The sequence below is a fragment of the Cupressus sempervirens genome, chromosome 11 (assembly GCF_028749045.1).
Source record: "Cupressus sempervirens isolate cs-2001-9-10 chromosome 11, ASM2874904v1, whole genome shotgun sequence".
Taxonomy (NCBI): domain Eukaryota; kingdom Viridiplantae; phylum Streptophyta; class Pinopsida; order Cupressales; family Cupressaceae; genus Cupressus; species Cupressus sempervirens.
In genome coordinates, this window is record NC_143128.1 from 338,843,549 (window position 1) to 338,865,886 (window position 22,338).

A 22,338-nucleotide genomic window follows, 5' to 3' on the forward strand; every position below is an offset into this window, starting at 1 on the left:
TCTCGATGATGATTTTGAAGTTGATGAAACTCATGAAGTGTATTTAGAGGATGAGACTTCTTTCAATTCATCCTATGAGCAGGACTTGCAGCAAACATGTGAAGATGATATTGAACCAGCCAAGCGTAATGAGGAGAGTATATTGGAGAATAGTTCTGAAAATTGTTCCAGCATCCTATTTGATCAAGTTCTTGATAAAAAGGAAGTTCTTGAATGCGAGTTATCTTCGAATTCTTTTTGTGAAAATGGGTCAGATTGTATGTATAAAGATCTTCCACCTTGCAAAGACTATAGTGTACTTGATGACTTCTCAGAGGCTACACATAAATCAAATCCTAAAGACTACATTGAAAAAGTAGAGCCAATAACCATCATCTATGAGGACGATGCATCTAATAAATGTTTGATGTATGGGCAGCATATTGAAATAAAGAAGGGAAAGCTTACCATAATCAACAACTTCAAAGTGTTACATGATGAGAATTATGTGTTTGATAGAGGGAAGGATCTATGTTCATTTTTGGGGGGCTTGGGGCCACCCAGTATCACCTGTGCATCATCATAAGCATGATTGCTTGGTCTGCTCCTCCAGAGAAAACTGGAATCTCACTATGCCCACAAGGAGCATATGTCCCTAGAAAGAGCCATTGACGGAGCTCTAATTTTTAGCTTCCATTTGTGTAATAACATTGGAGATCTATGATGAAAATCTGAAAGATACAAAGCAAAGAAGAAAGTGCAATCAAGGAATCAAACTTCTATTATGCTGAAAAGGGAAAGAATCTTCTTGTTAAAAAGGTCTGAATGGTTCAATATGGTAGAGCAAGATATCATCAATTAACCTATTGTTTCACATGTTGAAGATATTGCACAAAGTAGATATTGGATATGGGAAGATACAAAAGTTTGACACAGTTAACATATAGCATATATCCTAAACTTAAAAGTGTTGTAAAGAAAGTCAACCATACACAAGAAATGCCTAACAGGTTTATATTGCTCCCAAGTGTGACACGATGACTCTGAAATAGAGATTAATAATGAAAAAGCCATCCCAAATTAGTGCTATACATTGTCATGAACCTTTGAATATGAAAAGAATGATATATGCAGTTTGAGATTTTTGAAAAGTTCCTGATAAGGTGAAGACAAGGATGTCATCAAGAATGAGTTATTATCTAAATAGAACTTGTCACTCTTTGTGCAAGTGTTTGAATTAATAAGAAATACTCAATGGCATTTATGGATAAAGTATATCACTCTTTTGGCTCGTGCGTTTAGAGATTCATGAAATTTGTCTCTTATAACCCACAAGAAACTCAGAAACCAATTCCTAATGTCGTTGTGTTTTAAAATGCACTCACAGGAGGAAAGTTTTCACTAGATGTCTTCATTGCTAATAAATATGCAGAGACGGCTTGTTGGAAAGCACTAGAACAAGCACACAAATTGCTTCAGGAGTTGGACGGTGAAATTTGAGACGAGCCGAGACAAGCCACAAAGTCAACAATGACTGAGATGCACAATGGCAATAATAGCAGGAAGGAAGATCTAGCGTCTTGATTGAAGGTCATCTTTTCATTCACGACAACATTTTTCATATGCAATGAAGATTGAGGAGCTGTCGAAGGTTGAAAAATTATCGAGGGGCAAAGAAATATTATTGCAGAGCTGAATAAACTTAATAAGAAGGAATTAATGTTATGTTCCAGCGATGATAGATTAATTAATCTGAAACAAAGTAATCTTTAAAAGGCGCAATTATGTAATTTTAATATTATGACTCTTGACTTTGAAAAGTCATATCCTAAAATTAGTAGGATATAAATAGGAGTTGTTTTATTCAAAAAGAATAACAAAGAAAAACATATTTGAATTCACATTCATATTTAGGAAGAAGCATTTTATATTACTTGTATGGAGGAATAAGGGCTTTAATATGACTTGTAATATAAATTGAAGTATTTTATTTTAATAATAAAATAAAGTCTTTTGTTTGTTTTTTAAATGGCATGGAGATTTAAATTGCGAATGAATTGTCCTTTGTAATTATTTTTTGGAATTCTGTATACAATTTAAATATTGGATAAGTGGACATGCTCATGTAGCATTTTAAATTCGATCATCACAGATATTATGAAATATTAAATTGTTTCCGTATTTGTGTCCAGTTTGTCTCTCTACTAGAGTTAAAATTCAATCTGGACTAATTTAAGATTGCATAATATTTGATCTGTTGCATCTTGATTATTTAATTGTTGGTAGTCTAAGTGCTTAAGAACTTTATGAAGTTGTATGTAAAAATTCATTGAAGTTGACTCTATTGCCCAGATGAGCAGAGGCACTGGTCTTTTTATTATTAAAGTCAGAAAATCTATAACTTCCTACAAGCATCAAATTAATTATTATTTAATTATACAAAACATTCAACCATTATCTAGCATCCAGTTTTCATTTTAATTGAGTTCGAGGACCTTGCTAGCTGGAGAACTCCAAAGCTTAAATTCACTTTAGAAAAGTTTTGAATCAAGTGATTAGGTTCGAGGAGGTCTACTTGCCTAGGTGTAGCGGAGCCTGAAGTGCAGGGGAATCAAGAAGTATTCCCGTTCATTGGCCAAAACTGATTGAGAAGTCTTATCTGAGAAGTGGTAGGCTCTTGAATTTTCAATTTGCGGTTTTGGGAACCAACACAATGGCAGCAGGAAGTGACAAAGAGTATGTATAAAAAACACTCATAATTATATTGATCTCCCCCTATTTCTAATGTAGGTGAAACTGAAGAAACGGGCAATGCTGAAGTGATGGTCATGGGATCTTCAACAGATGGATGCTTTGTAGAGAATGCATCCATAGCCATGCCTAGGGGTGAATCATGAGATTCATCTGATACTGGTGCTGAGTTTGGAAGAAGTTGTAGCAAGAACCTCAAGAGGATATGAACCTAGTAGTGAATACTTCTTTGATCTCCTCGCTTCATCATCACTCGAGTCAACTTGAATTGATGGAGGTTTAATCCCCTTTACCTCAAGTACTCTTGAATCCTTTCCTCCTTTGATAGATAGCTTGCACAAACTCTGAACAAGAGGTTCAAATGTAGACGAAGATGTCCTATCTTTACATTTACCCTTTATTTTTGATCTCAAACCAATTGGACCAGCATGATCAAAGTCTTTGCCAGGCTTTATTTTAATGCATTTGAGATCCCTTCTTTTCATCCAAGTGTTGGTATTAGCAGAAATAAATTGGAATATATCCTAAATTGAAGTACTTCCCTTACATGACCAAATAGGAGGAAGAATGGGTAACTTCTCCACATCACTCTGAAATATTCAGGATCCAGGATTTGATCATCACCTTCAAATCTAGGAGGGATTGATGCCAAGTTGAAATCCACAATCTGCTTCATAGTTAAACGAGTATAGTCCATGCGCCTTGTTGGTAAACAAATTTGTCCTTCGAAAAGGAATATAGAATATGACTCAGAAATGCCCGAATGGAAGAACAAACACACCACCAAAAGGACGAATTACCATTGATTGATAACTCTACTCTAAATTGAGAGGTACAACTCCCTCATGGAAAGATTTGCAATGAATTAAATGATAGGATGTATCTTTAACTTGAAGATACTAAGGCTTTCTAACATTCATTCATAAGCATGAAATGAATGCGATTATAAGATTTATAAACAAAAAGGTGAAAGAAGGACAAACAAACGACCACAAGATTGCCTATTTAATCCTTCACATAATAGAGGAGATAAAAGAAGTTAGACATGATATTCTGCAAGAAGTGAGTATGCGAACCACAACATTACATACAACACATGCTTGGTACAATAAAGGAGGAAGATATTCATAAACATGAAAAAGAGAACCATATGATTAATCTTAATTAGGACGAATTAATTTATAGACCACATGACCTGTGAAATATATTTAGCCTTATTTCTAAGTATCACAAAATGACCACAAGACCATTGTGTATCTTGCCTCTATAATCAAGAATGCAGCAAATATCAAATAAACTTTCATATATTCCCCTGTTACAAAAAGCATAAAGATGTATTCCCTCTTCCTTGGCAGCCTTAGGACTCCCAAAACCAAAAAAGAAGAACCCTTGCTTCCTTCTCCTTTGGCATATTTAACTTGGCTAATCCTGTAACATTTCAGTTACATAAGCATTTCTTGAAAAAGAAAGAAAATTCCTTTGTTGAGGTCTTTTCTCTTTTTCTCTAGTTACACAGACAACCAATAGTTGTATGACTTTTCCCTTCAATAATTATAATATCAAGCTTCTCTTATAATAGTCTCTGTTTGATAGTGAAATGGCAAGATTTAGCAGGATACTTTTTAAAAAATTCCCAATGTCTCTGTCCTTTTGGCCCACAATTGTCGCTAGTGGGAAAATCTCATTTTAATTAAGTGTGTAGAATGTTATATTCTCACATTTCAACACTTGTTCAGTATACTCTTGATTGTGTTGCAACTTGGCACTTTTGGACTTTGACACTCATGCTCGGAGCTATTTGGGCCACAATCCAGTGATAAATACCCCAATATCCTCAAATATCATCACGCCTTTACTAGAAACTTTTTAATATATCACAGTCGCCTTTGCATCCTATGTTTAGGAAATGAGTAAGAGATGACAACTCACCAAACATGTTTCCATTTTCCATACATGCTTGATTCTTGATTTTGGTATTCACTAGAAGATATTGTGTCAAGAAGCTTACATGTTCCATTTATTGAACTATGGAAATTGACTTCCTTTGTAGACTCCCTGCAGGCTTGAAGGTTTGTTAGGACAAGAAAGATTGACATTAGGAAATTGAAACTTGATCATTGCAACCATCCTCTATAGTCCGTTTGTCTCTAGGCGAAAATTGTCCTTCATTGTATAGAGACATTTGTGAAACAGATGGCATGCGCCGCATGTGCCTTTATATATAAGATTCAATTAATGATTATCCATCAATAGCGACTGAAAACATGGGCGATGGTGTTCTCACAACCATGGGGTTGGACTTTGGTGTTTCTTTGTCTCTCGAGCAAATGATCTCAAACTCTACACCACTAATCTTTCAACCTAAGTCGAGATGGATCTCTGACGATGGAAGCACCATTTTGGAATTTGGTAGTTGGAAGTTATCACAAGCTCCAATTTACTAGTTTTAATGAAGGGTTTTCTTCTATGTTCACATTACGTACCTAGGAAACCTTTGATTCGTGGGTGCTTGAAACACTTCTTGTGAGATATGTTGGCTGCCCCTTTTAATGAAGTTTCTTTATATATTCCCATCTTTGGGTTTGTTAGGGCCCAATACTAGTAATTTGATCATCTTTCGCCATCAGCATCTTTGAGTGTGAGATCACGATAACTCAATTATCATTCCTTCCCTTCGATTGAACTTTCCACTGTTGTACAAATATTGAGGTCATGCTTATTAGTGCTTCATCAATATGTAGAGTAATGCCCAATGTTTGTCTAGTTGGCCATGTTATTCATTGCGGGTTCATCTTGATATCTTTTGACACCCCTACTTCATATCTATCAAGCCCGTGCATTTTGTCAAGCAGTTTGCGCCCATTCTCTTATGTTCACCGCATTAGATTGGAGATTTGGTATCAAACTTCACACCATGTGACTAAGGGACCAGGAGAAATTACCCTCACACTTGCGGGCTTAGGCGATGGCTTGCTGCTATCAATTTGTCAAACAAGTTGCCGGTGTTCTCCACATTTTGAAATTGATCTTAGATTCATTGATGGAATCATTTAATAAAATCTTCAAACTTGGACATAGAGAAACCAATATTGATGAAGCCCAATCCTTTAGCAAGATTTCCAAATCTCTTGAAAAGGTTGTGTGTTCATAAAATCCGTTCATTGGGAAAAGTGATCATTAGATCTGCCTAAAATAAATAAAGCTGAAATCTGTTTGACTGAGTTTGATGAAGAGATTAAAAAACTTCATTTGTAGGAGTCAACATTGGATCTTTTTGGCATGTTCTTGTGTCACTAGTAAGCTCATTGATCTCTTGAGGAGTAGGTTATGATGTATTGATCCGCCATAGTGATCTTTTTATCTCACAGTCCATGGTCCGGTTTGAATTCTTAATACAAAGTCTTCGGCCTCATGAGTTAGATCATTTCATCCCTAAATTTAAAAGAATCTCACATGGTATTACCATGTACCATTTTGATAACAATGGTACCAATGATAATGACAGATAAGGCATGTTTGTTAACAAATCCAAATGGAAGATGTCCCGCCATTCAACATATTCTATGAAGTTTACATATTCAAGCTTCTCCAATCTTGACTCTTTGGAATTGGACCTCTGAATTGTTCTTGGGAGTTTTGAGCTTTGAATCTAGAAGCTGTCCTTTTGAATTCAAACCTTAAAGAACTCATCCTTTGAAGTTGAATCAGCTCCCTTGAGATGGTGAACAGATGAACCATGAAAATGAATTGTCAATTCTGCATTGCAAATTTTGGGCTTTTGAACTTTTGGATTTTGAACATTAAACTGCATATCTGAACTGACAAACTTTGAAGCTTGAACCAATGAATCTGCATTTCAAACTTTGAACTTTGAACTTTGTGGTTTGAAGTTCAAGTTCAACTTGATACTGTTACATCTGAACCTGCATGCTGAAACCAACTTTGGATCTTGACTCTTTGAATTTGTGAACCTTGAACTTTGAACTCCTGAACCAACGAATCTTTGAGCTTGAACTTGAAACCTGTAGTTCAAGTTTGAGTTCGACACAATATCGGGATGCTGCATCTACACAGAACAAACCTTACAAAGGCATTGTTAGCAACAAAAACCAACAAGAAACTGAAATAATTTCCCCACAAGGACCAATTTGCAAAGTTGAAAAACTCAGATGTTGAAAGCATGCTTATACACTGTATATCTACATGAGTTTGTACATCAATTCAGAGATCTTCTAGATAATGTATGTGCGAGAATTGTTTCCTCATCTTGTCATGTAACCCTCTCCAATCAAAACAACTCCTGGCTGCAAATTTATTCAACGTGATCTTTTGAAGTTCAAACTCCATGTTCTTTGCTTTAGAAACATTATCCAATGAGTACTCGCCAATATACAATGGTTTATGTGATGAGATCCCCACTCCTGGTCAGTGCAGACTGGATTGATAAGCCTATACCTCCATGAGTTGTCTTGCCAATTCCATGAGTATAATTTTATTAGTTGGGTACCTTGGTAACGTGCATGGTTCTCCCTTGAAGCATCTAACTCGCAGATATGTGAAGTTAGGAAATTGTAAGAACATGCAACCATATTCATTTACCTTGTTCCACACTTCATTAGAAACTCGCTTGTTTGAGAGTTCATTATCAAACAGACACATTAAATGACCAAAGAAGGCATCCTGAACCCTTCACAAATGTATCTGACTTTGCTTCAAAGGCAATGACTCATAGTACTCCCACACATCAACTATAGATCTATCATTTTTTGTTGACAAACCAGAAAAAGTACCCAAGGCAGCAGCAATATATACCAGGTAGGAGTTCATGTTGAACACACCAAAAGACAACACGTTCACCAACTGCTTGCATATTGAATCACTCACTAATTCAGCCCAAAACACATTCTTTTTTGAACTTATTATGAGTGAGATGTACTTATATATCCAAGGTTCGAAGGTGTTTGAATCTTTGAGCCCTTCCAAGTGACTGAGCAATGTAATGAGATCATTGATTTCTTCCTTGAAATCACATTGACGCATGCCCTTTATTGGCCATCTAACAAGGTTGGGCCTCTTAGTGATCAACTAGTTATCGTTGACGAACTTTGTACACTAAGCAATATCCTCATTCCACCGTTCCATAGCCTTTTGTCTTGTAATGTTTGTAACAATTGGAGTATGAGGAACATGAAAAATACGATCAATAGTTTCAGGGTCGAGACTAATGATAGTATTGCCATGTTGATCTTTGATGGTTCGAGAAGGTGCATCAAAGTGTTTAGCACATGCAAAAATGAATTTTGGCTCCTGTGTTGCCAAGGGGAAAGTAGACAAGAAATGAATTTGATTTTGCTTGATCCATGTCATATTCTCGGTAGCTTCAACATCAATTCTTGTTAGGAAATCTTCAATGTTCATATGAGATATATCAATATCCCGCACTTCATGACAGTAGGAAGTTACAAGTGATAGTGGAATGGAATTATGATATTGATCGTATTGATACTTTATCTTCTTTTTGTCTTTGACCTTTGCTGGAGTAGGTTCTCTTGGCATTACAAAATGGTACGCTTGCACAACTATCACATGAAAATCCCATAAAATGAGAACATCTTCATGTGAAGGATCCATAACAAGATTTTGAGTGTAAAAACACGAGTTTTGCACAAGGTATGGATAGGGAAAATGAATAGATTGATTTAAGAGTAGAAAATGTACAAATGGGTCATGCTTAGAAAGGGTAAAATATGAGTGAAATAACAAAAAATGGGCTTTTTGGAGTGAATTACATATGTGATCAACAGGCTTGGAATTAAGTGAGCAAGGGAAAAAATGAATAACACATTAAGCATCTCATGTTTTAACAAGTGCGAAATGTGGAACTCTATCCAGTAAGCATGTGGGAGAAACTTCAACCATAGGGCAGCCATATTGAAGTACAAGAAATGCATAATGGTGGTGTTTTAACTTGCATTCACATGCGAGGAAAAAATGAACCTGTCTTTCTTTTAAGAACGAGATTTTACACCCAACTGCATATGCAAGAAAGATAAAACCTTGCATATGCAACTTGGAGAAAAAGACAAAAAATAGAAGGAGCAACTTCATATACACAAAAGAGATACAAAATTGAAAATGGAAATGTCAAAGATTTGCAAGAACTTTCAAAACAAATATATACAAATGCCTTTAGAGAAATAACCAAGGAAATCTTACGTCAACTCCACCAAGAATGAGAAAGGCAAGTCTTTATCCAAAACGTTGAGCAACTCTGAAATAATCCAAGAGATTTAGGATTTTAGATTTGTCCAAAGAAAAAGACTTCAATAGATTTTGAAACCCACACAACATGGTTCAAATTCGGACATGTGGAGATGGTTAGAGAAATGCAATGGCCAAAATGTGGAACAAACTTTGACCTAGCAACTCCAAATGCAAAGACATATAAATATGGCATCTAGGTTATAGATTGGCTTGTAAAAATGATGAAAAACAAGCTCTAAGAGCCTTTATCTGCTCCATTGGGCTATAGAGTCAGGCAACTAAAAACAAAAACAAAAACTCTAAACTAAAAGGACTTGGACATTATGTACATGGGTACTTAGTTGGAGCTTATTCGAAATAATGCTTTAGATGTTGTGCACTCTATGGAAGTGCAAATGGAGTTCCATTACGGTATGCCAACAAGAAACTGTTTTCTCTTGCCACTGAGTGAATAGTGAAAGGGCCGCGCCAAAGAGTCGAACTTGCCATGAATGCTTTTTGGTTCTCGCTTTTTATCCCAAAGTAGAACCTAGTCTCCAACCTAAAATTCTCTCTTCTTGGCGTCTTTATCAAACAAGATCTTGCTGTTGATGTGCAACAAGCCTATCCAGCATGTGTGTTCTTTGTTCTTCAAGCTGCTGAAGAAACATAAGTCTTTTATCCAAAGAACTTTCAAAAGTACCATCTTCTATTGCTAAGCTCTAAAGTTATGGGATTTCTGCATTTAAACCATAAAGAAGTTGAAATGGTAATATGCCAATAGCTCTTTTTGGTGTAATTCTATCAACCCATAAAGCATCAAACAATGCCTTGTGCCATGTTCTTTTATTATCATCCACGAGTTTGTGAATGATCGTAACCAAGTTCCTATTATTGGACTCAACTTGTCCATTTCCTTGTGGATAATAATCAGATGCATGAGATACAAAATACCATGTTCAAAGCAAAATTGTATAATCTCAAATGATGAAACTACTGAAGCATTGTCTAAGACAATCTTATTGGGAATTCCAGAACGAGAAATAATATTCTCCTTCAAAAATGAGCGCACCACAGATAATGTTGCATTCTTTATAGGAATCGCCTTTACCCGCTTAGTGAAATAATTGGTAGTTGTCAAAACATAAGTATGCCTTGCACTAGATGCTGGATTAATGGTACCAATGAAATCTAAACCCCATTGCTGAAATGGTTCTTCAATTACTACCTGCTTTAATGGAAGTGCTGCTAACTTTTGCTTCCCAACAAAGTGTAATGTTCCTTTCCAGAAAATGACCAAGAGTGTGTTTCCTCTCTACAAAGACGCACCGTTGAAATCGAAATCAACTTCTGTAAGCTCTAATGTCCGCATGGAGGGAATAATAGAGGTCGTACGGTAGCAACAAGGCAGGCCATAAGGTTAGAACAAGACAGTGTAGCAAGGGGGGACTGTATGATTAATGGGTGTAGCTATACAGTGTAGTAAGGCAAGGGTCGTACGGTCAACGAGTGTAGTTGTATGGTGTAGCAAGACAAGGGCCGTACAATCAATGATATAATCCACAGGGTGATCTGTATGGTTGATACTGCAAGTCTATACGGTGATAGATAAATGGGTATGAATGATGGTTGTTGACGGTTGATAGGGGTATGCATACGGATGGATGTAGTTGTTGATCAACCATGGAGGAATCAATAGAAACACAGAGCACACACTTTCAAACACAAATAAAGATAGATGTATTCTAGAAACAATAATATCTGCACATAAGAAAGATGCTCCGATTTGCTAGAACTGAGCTAAGTAATAGATGGAATAGGGTGAGGGATGAATCCCACCGAAACCTCACTAGCCAAGTAGGGGAGGTCTTTCACTTCTGAAATAGCAAATAATACAAAACTCCAACATGAATTTATAGTACAAAGAAATAATCCAAATCACATAACAACCATTACCTACATGGTGTGCTTAAATACCCTTCGGAGGAACTCTAGAGGGTTTACAAAGATAGCCGATGAAAATACCTATGGAAACAATTAAAATATATAGGGTTTACAAAGATAGCCGACGAAAACACCTATGGAAACAATTAAGATATATATTAACTCAATTCGAACCACAAATACAAATATTATTAACTTGGGCCCCATATTAATTAATTAAAGTAACTAATTAAAGGTCCTTTTATCATATTATTTAAATTATGGAACTAGTTAATAATTAATTAAATTAAATTATTACATTAAAATTTGGGGACATGACAAATCCTTGCTGCCCAAAGATTTCTTGCCCTCAAGCAATCCGTCATTAGACGAAATGCCAACAACTTCAAGGTCCCAGATCAAATGTGTAGGCGAGACAAGTGAAATGACATCAATCCTTCGCAACACCACATTGCCGTCAAACTTTCGTTGTGCCAATTTGATATAAATATTGTCATGTCCTGAGTCATCAGGATTTCAAACCAAACACGCATGTGAAAGGAGTGAATTGTCATCAAACCTCCCTTGCACCACATTGTCGTTAAGCATCTGTTGCACCACTTAGATAAAAATATTGTCCCGTCCCGAGTCACCAAGATCCCAAACTTGAAATTCATCTGTGTAATCCATCATGATTGCTACTGGAGAATAGACTTTATAATTGGCCAATTGTAAAGATTGCTCTTGCAAATAATCCTTGATCAAATCCACATCACCAGGAGGTTGAACAACTACCAATAGAGCTTGCTTATTCGAAGGGTCGCTAGTAGAACCCGAATTTCCATCAAGTTGATCGTCGAGCATTGGTTCAATGATATTTGTGCAAGTACCTTCTTCCATAATCATTTCCTTCATCTTGGACTTAGGTACCAAGTAGATTTTTTCTTTTTGGTAAATGATTTCACCAACCACCTTGTCTCTGTCATCCTGTACTTGTGAAATGAGCCTTGGTTAAGTTATAAACCATAAGATCTCATTACCAATTCTTCGTAAATGATTATTCATCAAATCAATTCATATCAGTTATTAATACAAAAAAAAGATGAGGTTTTACTTATATGAATGGTTGTTACATAAACCCTACTTATGATTATAAAGTCATCCCATTGTTACAAAAGATTATAAACCTAATAATTTATCATGGCATATTTACTAAATAAACATTATGATATATTAATTCATAAATTAATTATAAAAGAACAAACAAAGTAGAAATCACTAAATAAACATAACAAAATACATATTACCTTTTCAACTAGCGGGTACCATGAGACACGTCGTCAATCCCTAGCCCGTACTTAAGCGCAGTAAGGGTGGAGAAAGAAGTACACAGGGAGAAGATTTAAAAACATCCAATTAGGATCGAGGGACATAAGCATATAGTTAGAGGAACACCAAACCACCAACTAGCGGTCAAGGCAAGAAACTTGTGCATCCAATTAGGAATCGAGCCAATCACCTTGGGATTGAGGAAATCTCAGGGAATAAAGGATGGGCCTAGTCACATTTAATCAATTGATAAGCGTACGGGAGTGCAGTGTACCAAGGCGTGCATTGTATGAAATCTGAGCTAGAAGTCCGAGCCTGCCATCCGCATCTATAAAGGCATTAATAAAGGAAAGGACATGGATGAGTGCATACAGTACCTAGGCAAGGGTATTATATGGGAATAAGATAACTTATTATGAAAGCATATAAATTCATCTATTTATTTATTTTCTTATTTAAATACAATAAATTATTAATTAAGATCAATAGAGTCTGATGGGAAGAGAGTGATCTTGTTTCGAGATCAAGAGATTCCCACTTGGAAGAGAGTGATCTTAACATGGTTAAAGGCCAAATATTTTGTTGATGTTAACAGATGCACGTGTCAAGGGCCCTGGATACTTCTTCCAAGAAGGGCCTTAAAGGGTGCTCTTCATAGAAGACAAAAGATAGTCAGGGGTCTAAGGACCCTCGAGAGGATTATCGATCCTGATATGTAGACGCCTTTAAGATTGGGTTAAATGAGGGTAGAAGAGAGAAATTTAATGTATTGCTTTATGTATTCTAACAAAGGATTTTGCAGGTAATCTTACCCTAATTAGCAGGGACATTACAACTTGACCATCCAATAGTTGGCACGTAAAAGTATTCTTAGAGCATTCGACTAACAGATGTGCCCTCCAATCAGCTCGAAATTGGGCCATAGTGTAATCCAAGTCAAAGTTCTCCATTCTCCCAAAAGGTTGGTAGAATCACCAGCTTTGATACCACTGTAAAGTTCTTCTCCAAAAAAGGACCAAGGGTGTCTTTCCTCTTTGCAAAGATGCACAGTTAAAATTGAAATCAACTTCTGTAAGCCCCAATGTCCATATGGAGGGAAGAGAAGAGGTTGTACAGTAGCAATAAGGTAGGTCGTATGGTCAAACAAGACACTGTAGTCACACGATGTAACAAGGGGGGACCATACGGTCAATGGGTGCATTTGTACGATGTAGTAAGGCAAGGGCCATATGGTCAATGAGTGCAACTGTACGATGTAGCAAGGGAAGGGCCATATGATCAATGATACAGTTCGTAGGGTGACTCGTATGGTTGCTACTACAAGTCTGTACGGTGACAGAGAAATGGGTACGGATGATGGTTGTTGACGAGTGATAGGGGTATGCGTAGGGAAGGATGCAGTTGTTGATCAACCATGGAGGAATCAATAGAAACACAGAGCAAACACTTCCACACATGAAACACGAATAAAGATGGATGTATTCCAAAAACAATAATATTTGCACATAAGAAAGATGCTCCGATTTGCTAGAATTGAGCTAAGTAATAGATGGAATAGGTTGAGGGATGAATCCCATCGAAACCTCACTAGCCAAGTAGGGAAGGTCTTTCACTTCTAAAATGGCGAACAATACAGAACTCCAATAGGAATTTACAGTACAAAGAAATAATCCAAATTGCATTACTACTACCTACATGCCATGATTAAATACCCTTCAGAGGAACTCCTGAGAGTTTACAAAGATAGCCGACGGCAACACCTACGAAACCAATTTAAATAAAAATGGGTCCAAGATATACTAAATCAATCGGAACCACAAATACAAATATTATTAACTTGGGCCCCATATTAATTAATTAAAGTAACTAATTAAAGGTTCTTTTGTTATATTATTTAAATTCTAGGACCAGTTAATTAATTAATTAAATTAATTTTTTACATTAAAATTTGAGGACATGACACAAAATGCTAGCAACGTTCACATTTACATACCCAATCATACATATCTTGGAAGAGAGTTGGCCAATAATACCTAGCTCACAAAATCTTATGAGCAGTAAGTGGTGCTAAAAAATGACCTCCACAAACTGAATCATGAAAGGATTCCTACAACTTGATCTGTTGTGCTTTATCAACACAGTAAAGGAAAGTACTTTCAATTGCACGTTTGTATAGACCACTGTACCAGAGAACAAAATGTGCAACTCCGAGCTTTAAACTTCTTCTTGGCTTGTAAGTAAAATGAGAAGGACATTCACCATATGTGAGATAGTATGCTATATCAGAATACCATTCATCAATTGTACCCACCATTCATTTCAGGTGATTATTTTGAAGATCTAGATCATATCTATTCAGAGGGAGTAGACCACGTTGACCAAGAAACTAAAGTAGTTAGAGGACTATGAATCATGAATGTTATTTCATGACTATTTTGGGCCTTGTGCACATCACGAGGAAATAACGACTTCCAAATGATTATGAGTTGTATTTGTTAAAGTTATTGGAAGGTGACGATCTTACAATAACTTAATCTTCTTTTATGATGGATATCTTATGATGTCTAAGTAGATAGTGAGCTTATATCTTGCGTGGTAGATTAAGTTCCATAAAGCAACCATGAATGTTGGTATGGTAAGTGTTATTGAGGATACTATGCACATACCTTAAGAATGTTTTTGAGTATTTGGTTAATATCATGCGACTTGATATTGGGGAGGCCATCTACTCGGAGTACTTGGTGAATATCATGCGACTTGATATTCTGAGGCCATTGCTCTTGATATTATGAGATGATATCTTTATGAACATTTTGAGTGCTTGGTGAATGTCATGCAACTTAATGTTTAGGAGTAGGGTAAACTTTAAGAAACCCCCCTCTAGAAAAAGATATAAATTATTGGCGAATCTTTCATTATTTTGAAAAACCAAATTGTTTTCATCGACGAATCTCTCAAATTTTTTTATTTTAAATATTATTTACATTGGCAATTATTTTGGAATCATAAATTTTGAGTAGAAAATAATGGCGAATCTCAATAATAATAGGAAGCTCGCTAATCATCATGGAATATTACAAATCAAAATTGAACATGTTTTATCTCATGGAAATTATGAGGATAATTACATTATATTTTAAATCAATATTTGAAACTAAATATTAGTAATATATCCCTAAAGTAACTAATAATTATGATAGTTAGTGGTGAATTAATTTTAATTTCTTCGATAATAAATAATATTTAGGTGATTCAAATCTAATCATGTATCAAATATTGTGGCGAATCTTTGAGTTTAATTTTTTAATAAAATAAATTATTGAGCGATTTTAAATATTTTAGAACTAAATTTAATAAAAATGCGGCGATTTAGGTTGCATTAAATCTTAAATTATTAGCCAAATTACTAGCAAAAAATTTCTAAAATTCACAAAATTACGAATATTCACCAGTAAAAAACACTCTATTCAAGAGGCCATTGCTTAGAGTTCTTGGTGAATATCATGCATCCTAGTGTTCAAAAAGCCATTACTCAGCCTAATGTTCAAAAAGCCTAATGTGAATATCTTGCAACTCGACGTTTAGAAGGCCATTACTCTTGATATCATGAGATGATATCTAATGGTGAGTATCTGCTACTCAAATATATTCTTAGTAATGCCATCCTTGATATTAAAACAAGGTAATATCAAATTTATTTGTTTATCCTTCCTAGCTAAGAGGGAGTGTTATTGTTTTTGGTAGCTTCAGTCGGATAAACCTATGAGACTAAACTATTGAAGATATTATATATATATTTAATTAATATCATGTGATATATATATATATATAGAGAGAGAGAGAGAGAGAGAGAGAGAGAGAGAGAGAGATTATTCATAAAAATGATATGTATATTCATATAACCATAAAATCAGTTGCCATTATATTTTTCACATATTAATGAATAGACATGTCACATGAAAGGACATGTCTCTCCTTCACTCATTCTCAATATAAATGTAAGAGATCGCTGCCTTTGGAAAATACATACATCACAGGCAGTGCTATTACATTTGCAGTGATCCTATCACTTTCACACTTGCAAATGTCTAAACATCTCTTAAAAAGGCCCACCACATTCTACTAAGGTCGGACATAAACTTGCTTAAAACTTCCATCGATTTTATACGACAGAAAGGTCGAAAGTACAAGATAGAGGCTTAAGCCTAAACAAACTACAATAATTAGTAGTCAAGTACAATGATTAAGCCCATGGCCTTCTCACCCTAAGAGAACTTATCCCTGGCATAGAAAATGGTGAAAATTACAAAAATTGGAGGCTTAAGCCTAAGCAAAGTCTTTATCCGAGATCATTTAGCAATCACCAAATTCTCTCTTACCAATATAGCTAGACTTCTCGAATGTCATGCATTCCATAATCATTTTACTTGGATACAAAAAGTAAATTTCAAGTAGACCTTGGAATGTGTATAACATCATATAAGTTTTAGATCTTACATTATCAAGAAAATCTTACCTTACCCTTATCAACAATCTTCTCTTTGCCATTATCACCAAGGAGAACATCCTCTCTATAATAAGTGGAATATATAGAAAGTTCTTGTGAGAAGTCATATCCTAAGAGTAACTTAAATCAATAAGCAAAGCATCACTACTAATAGTGTTAGGTGAAATAAATAAAGAATTAGAATCATCACTGTTTGAGGAATTTTCCATGAAGGAATTTGCTCTCTTTTTCTTGTTTTTTCATTCCTTTTTTCACGTCCTCTCTTACCATAGGTCTAGCACTTTTATATTTATAGAGGTTTTATAACACTCTTTGACTCGTCTTTCTTTTTGTCCCCTTTAGGTCCTCCTTTCTCCTTGGACCTATCCCTTACATGTAAAACATTTTGCAAGCCAACATTCATGGTCCATCTCATTTCTTCTTAAGGAAGTGTAGCAAGGAGATTATCCATCTTTGGCTTTGCAGTACCACCACTTATGGAAACATTTAGATGTTTCTAAGATTACAGCCAAGAATAAAGCAATAAAATGGACTTATTTTCATTTTTTTATCATCTTAACATCTAATGCAAACTGTAATATCAAATTGAAAGCATTTGATGATCTGTAATAAAATCACTATCCTAAATCTTTGAAAAATATAAATGTTTTTTTGAGATAAAGCTTGTTAGAAAAACTTTTAGTTTTGTAGATTTCACCATTCTGTTCCACAACTTGTATGCGGTAGCTTCCTTGGAAACGTTCAAGATGACAAGATCTGCAAGATACAACTAAATGGTTCCTCATGCTTTTATGTCCAGCTTTTTCCAATCTTAATCAAACATAGTAGATGATTTTTTTTTCATTGAAATCTACAACCATTGATCTCTTTCTTTAAAGAGATCTTACATCTTAAACTTCCACATTTTGTATTTGAAACCATTCAACTTCTCAATATCGTGAGAAGTACAGGCCATGATACACAATTTTCTTCACAAATCTGCAAAGCTCACAATGCTCCCATTGTAGCCAAAAAATCTTCAATAGCGAAAAGAAAGGCGTTCTCTCAATAGATTTTTTAGCTATGATACCAGATGTTGATAAACCAAAATGAACCTAAAGTGCTAAGGAATTTTGTGTGTGCTTGCAAATTTGAAAAGTTAAATTTACTTAATATGATATTATGCAATTGTGCATTCAACATAAAGATAAAAGTAGCAATAAAATAAGATGACATCAGATTTTTGTGGAGAAACCTTTCCAAGAAAAACTCCACATAGGAAATAGGAAAAGTATATAATTATATTCAAATGAGATTGTACAACAATACACCAACTTTGCCTTCTCTTAGCAGTTTGGCAGGACTTGGATACTTGCAACTGAGCATATGAAACTACTATATCAAGGCTTCAATTTAAGGAAAATATGACAGAACCATCTTGGTTTCTTGAAACAGATGGTGAAGGTGCTTGCCAAAAACCCATGCCTGCTATAGTGGACAATCCATGAACTTTGTAAATAATAATAAAATAGTACATGGTCTTCACATGGGTGCTTAGATCACAGCCAATCGGATCCGGTCAATACCTATTGTTCCATTACTCTTCATGCAAAACATGCAAACTTGGGCCTCCCACATCAGAGAACATGCAAATGACATATGTCAACATACAATGATGTACAAGTCCAACTATACTCCACACCCAAAGTGGATACTAAAAGTAATATCTTGGCAATATGCTTTGCAAACCGCTGCTGATAATTGGATCCGCTTCTATAAGTGCAATTACAATTTATCATAGATAAATTGGAAATTGGAATTACATATTTTTGTCACACATGATAGTGACTTAGGATTGCCAAGTTAATTTCACTTAATGTTAACAAAAAGCTTTGATCATGAGAACATTTAGAAAGCACAAAAAGACAACCAACATGACCCGCCTTTTGGAAAACGACAGATTTCAGCTTTAAACTCTGAAACAATAAAAAAAAATGTCATAAGATTACAACAAGGAATACCATGTTAAGCTGAATCTTTCAAATGGTATTTACAAATGTTATGCATCAACAGTCACAATTCTTCATTATTAGATTTGATAGGTAAATTTACTTCTTATAGGAGGGGTCATGAGTTTTATTTTTAAGATTCATAGATCAGAGAATTTAATGTTCATAGAAACGTGACAAAATAGCCCAGTTGAAAAAGCCTATCAATAAGTCTGCGGCTTCCTCACCTCCCCCACGCACACACACACTACTAAATTTTAATATTTAAACATGAAAACTAGAATCCTGTATAATTATTCATATAACTTTTTAGTCTTAGCCATGTTATCTCAATATAATACGGTTTCTCGTGTGAAATTTTAATATGCAGATTGTAGAGAAGATGGGAGGTGTTGTTTCTTCAGTTGGAAACATCTGCACTCATGTTGTCACAGGGCAAGTAAGGCGGACCCTGAATTTCAGTACTGCACTTTGTGCCGGGTAATATCTAATATCCATGGAGGTTACAAAATCCACTGATATATCACATATTTTTTCGATATAATATTGTCAATAAGTTCAAGACCATAATATAAACTAATAAAAAATTATCATGTTTTTCTCTACAGTGCTTGGGTAGTTTCTCCAGACTGGCTGAAAGCCAGCTTTAAGGAAAACAAATTTATAGGTAAGTGCATAAATTAATAGCATATTTGTGATAGTTTATATGACTGCAAAGGACTAACCTTGTTCTCTGCCTGTGCTTAATTGTAACTGCATTGCAGACGAGATGCCGTTTATCTTGAAAGATGAAGATTTCGAGTCAAAATATGGAGTAAAGGTAGAAGATGCGGTTCTTCGGGCTCGTGCTAATCCCCACAAACTGCTTGATGGTTTTCATGTGTATCTTACATCACATATTCAGCCACCAGTGGAGGTGCTTTCATCTATTGTGGAATCTACAGGTGCAAAGGTGATTAGTACATTTCATAATGCTCTATTGACATAGCAATGTGTGTGGCATTAGTTGATAATAACTTGGAGCTTTGTTCTGGATATAATTACACCAGGTTTTGCTTAGTCTGGAAAAGGTGCCAGTCTCCTCCCAAACATTTGCATTAACTTGCGAAGAAGATACATCAGAAGCTTTAGCGGCAGCAATGACAGGGATGCCAACTTTCACTAGTGACTGGTTCATGTGCTGCATAATGAAACAAGAATTTGATTTTAGTGCTCCACAATTCACAGAATCTTTACAATAATTCAATGTTTCTTAACATGATATATAATGCAGTGTCTACAAAAGATCCATAATTTTGATCATATTAGGTATCTATCTTGTTTATAATTTGTTAATATGTCCTTAGAGATGACTTCCGGTTGTAATAAATCAATCTGCCATCTTCTTAGCAACAAGATAAAACTGTGCCCTGTTTAAGCATTGCATACATTTATTTATGTTTCTTCCTTTCAGATTCATGGGATAGAATTGCGTAGAAATCTTGTATTCCAATGTACCATTTTTTACTCTTAATCGTTTCTTGATTTCATAAATTTAGAGGTTTATTTCATGTTTGGTGTATCGTTGATATCAAGGTTATTCATGTCTTTTTAATGATTTTTTAGAATAGTAGTGCAAATGGAGAATCAAATTGTGGTCAAAGAAAGTGGCACAGACTGACTGATTCTTTAAGATCCTTTTGGATTGATTCAAGAGAGATGCATTTGAAGCTCGAGATCAAAGCCCCAGCCCTTCTTATTGAAAAGTTACACAAATATGAAACATGATTTGTAAAACATAAACATTTCTGTTGGTCACATATCACCAAAATGTGGTATTTTTGAAGGAGGCCACTTTCTAGAAATTGAGAAATTTTATTTTTAAAAAAGATTGAAGTTCCTGTGCCTAAACTAAGTTTGGCAGTCAAAACAAGGCTCATAAATGCTGGTATGTATGACTATCTGAGAAATAATCAATAGGGCATATTGCTTGGAAATATCCACCCTGTATGTTGATTTTATTGTAGCTGGATATGCCAACATAGATATCATGAAGGTGTGATTATAATTATATTATTGTGAGGTAATATAATTATATTATTGTGTGATAGTATAATCATATCACAATTATTATATTATGATTATTATTATGATATAATTGTATAATAATATAACATGATAATATAATAATTTTTTTGATTGGTAAGAGGTCAAAGTCAAGATTAATTATTATTATTTGTTAAGCTTAAGTAGATTTGAATTTAAGACCTCCCACATAAGACCCTCCCAATTCATTGTTGTCTTCTAGACTCTTGCTTGATAATATAATAATAATTATATTATATATTAATAATATAATAAATGGGGCCACATGTATGTTTCACTCATTTGACATTAAAATTGGACCCAAATCACATTTATATAGCTTATGTTTCACCTGTTTGACATTAAAATTGGATGCAAATCACATTTATATAGCTTGCAAATTATAAATTATTAACTCGTAAAGTTATATTGAGAACGACAAAGCTTTTGTTTCACACATTCAATATCATATCATTGATTGAGAACTAAGAAGGTGATTTAAACAAACATCACAATCAACACTCTCCATTAGGGGAGGAATCCTACTTGTTCATCCAAGTATTGAACTAGATCCTTGATATCATATATAATTATAGCGAGATCACTAAGAGAAATGAATAACACATTGATGCATCATTATATTAGTTGTTAACTATAACATTGAAGAGAAGGTGATATATCTGGGTCGTTCCAATTTTGTCACTTGCAAAGGAGATATAGGCCCTCAAGAGATTGTGATAAAATTGAAAGACAATGAGTGTACCTTTGACCCATGGAACTAGTTCACATGAGTTTTTAAGGAGCAATGTAAAAATATTGTTGACATGAGAGTCAAGGTTTGCAAGACAAAACCATGAAATATATTATTGATCTTCTTTCATCAATTGGACCATTGGGTGCATTTGATCTTGTAAATGACCATGAGAGAAGAAACTCAAAATGTTATGGCTTTTGTGTCTACTAGGATATAGTAGTGATTGATATCGCTTGTGTTACTCTTAATGGTTTGAAGATGGGTGATAGAACACTCGTTACCAAATGAGGTTCTAGGAATGGCTAGCCTATGCTTGAGCAAAATAATGTTATGGTTCATGCACAACAAATTGCAGTTCAAGTTGTGGAACTTGAGGGATGATAATGAATGTGAAGCACTTTAGGAAGAGTTCACAATAAAAAGAGATTGTGCCATTGCCGGTAAATAGATTTGTCATTGTGAAGTTATCTCTAAAACTAACCCTCTTCGCTCTATTAACAGTGATAATTGTGTCAACAATTGGAGAGATTATAAATGATCATTATCAACTTGCAATCTTCCTCTATGTTTGAGAGGGGCAACTCCCTCGTACAATGGGTGTATTTGTGATTTTTGTGTACTTTTCACCTAAAAGTACAAAATGATAGAACACGAAACTAATAGGATGAATGACAGAAACCCAAAAGATATAGATATGAACACCAAATGATATTCCTAAAAGATAACTATCTACAAGGTGTTTTGAGCAAAACATGCAATAATGACAAAGATCAGATAGTAGACCCTAACATACGAAAATA

At 34.9% G+C, this 22,338-nt stretch overlaps 1 protein-coding gene across 4 annotated transcripts in view; it reads left to right on the forward strand.

The window, feature by feature from the left end:
- Positions 1–20,178, forward strand: part of LOC149529469 (N-acetyltransferase) — a 57,598-nt gene extending 37,420 nt beyond the window's left edge. For 2 of the 4 annotated variants that reach the window (XM_089810255.1, XM_089810257.1), the window contains exons 11-14: positions 19,091–19,200; positions 19,329–19,387; positions 19,485–19,672; positions 19,770–20,178. In XM_089810255.1, the coding sequence (XP_089666381.1) occupies positions 19,091–19,200; positions 19,329–19,387; positions 19,485–19,672; positions 19,770–19,961 (549 nt within the window). In that variant the 3' untranslated portion in view covers positions 19,962–20,178. The remainder of the gene's footprint in view (positions 1–19,090; positions 19,201–19,328; positions 19,388–19,484; positions 19,673–19,769) is intronic. The other 2 variants (XM_089810258.1, XM_089810259.1) reach the window with 1 other exon arrangement.
- Positions 20,179–22,338: the final 2,160 nt, after the last annotated feature.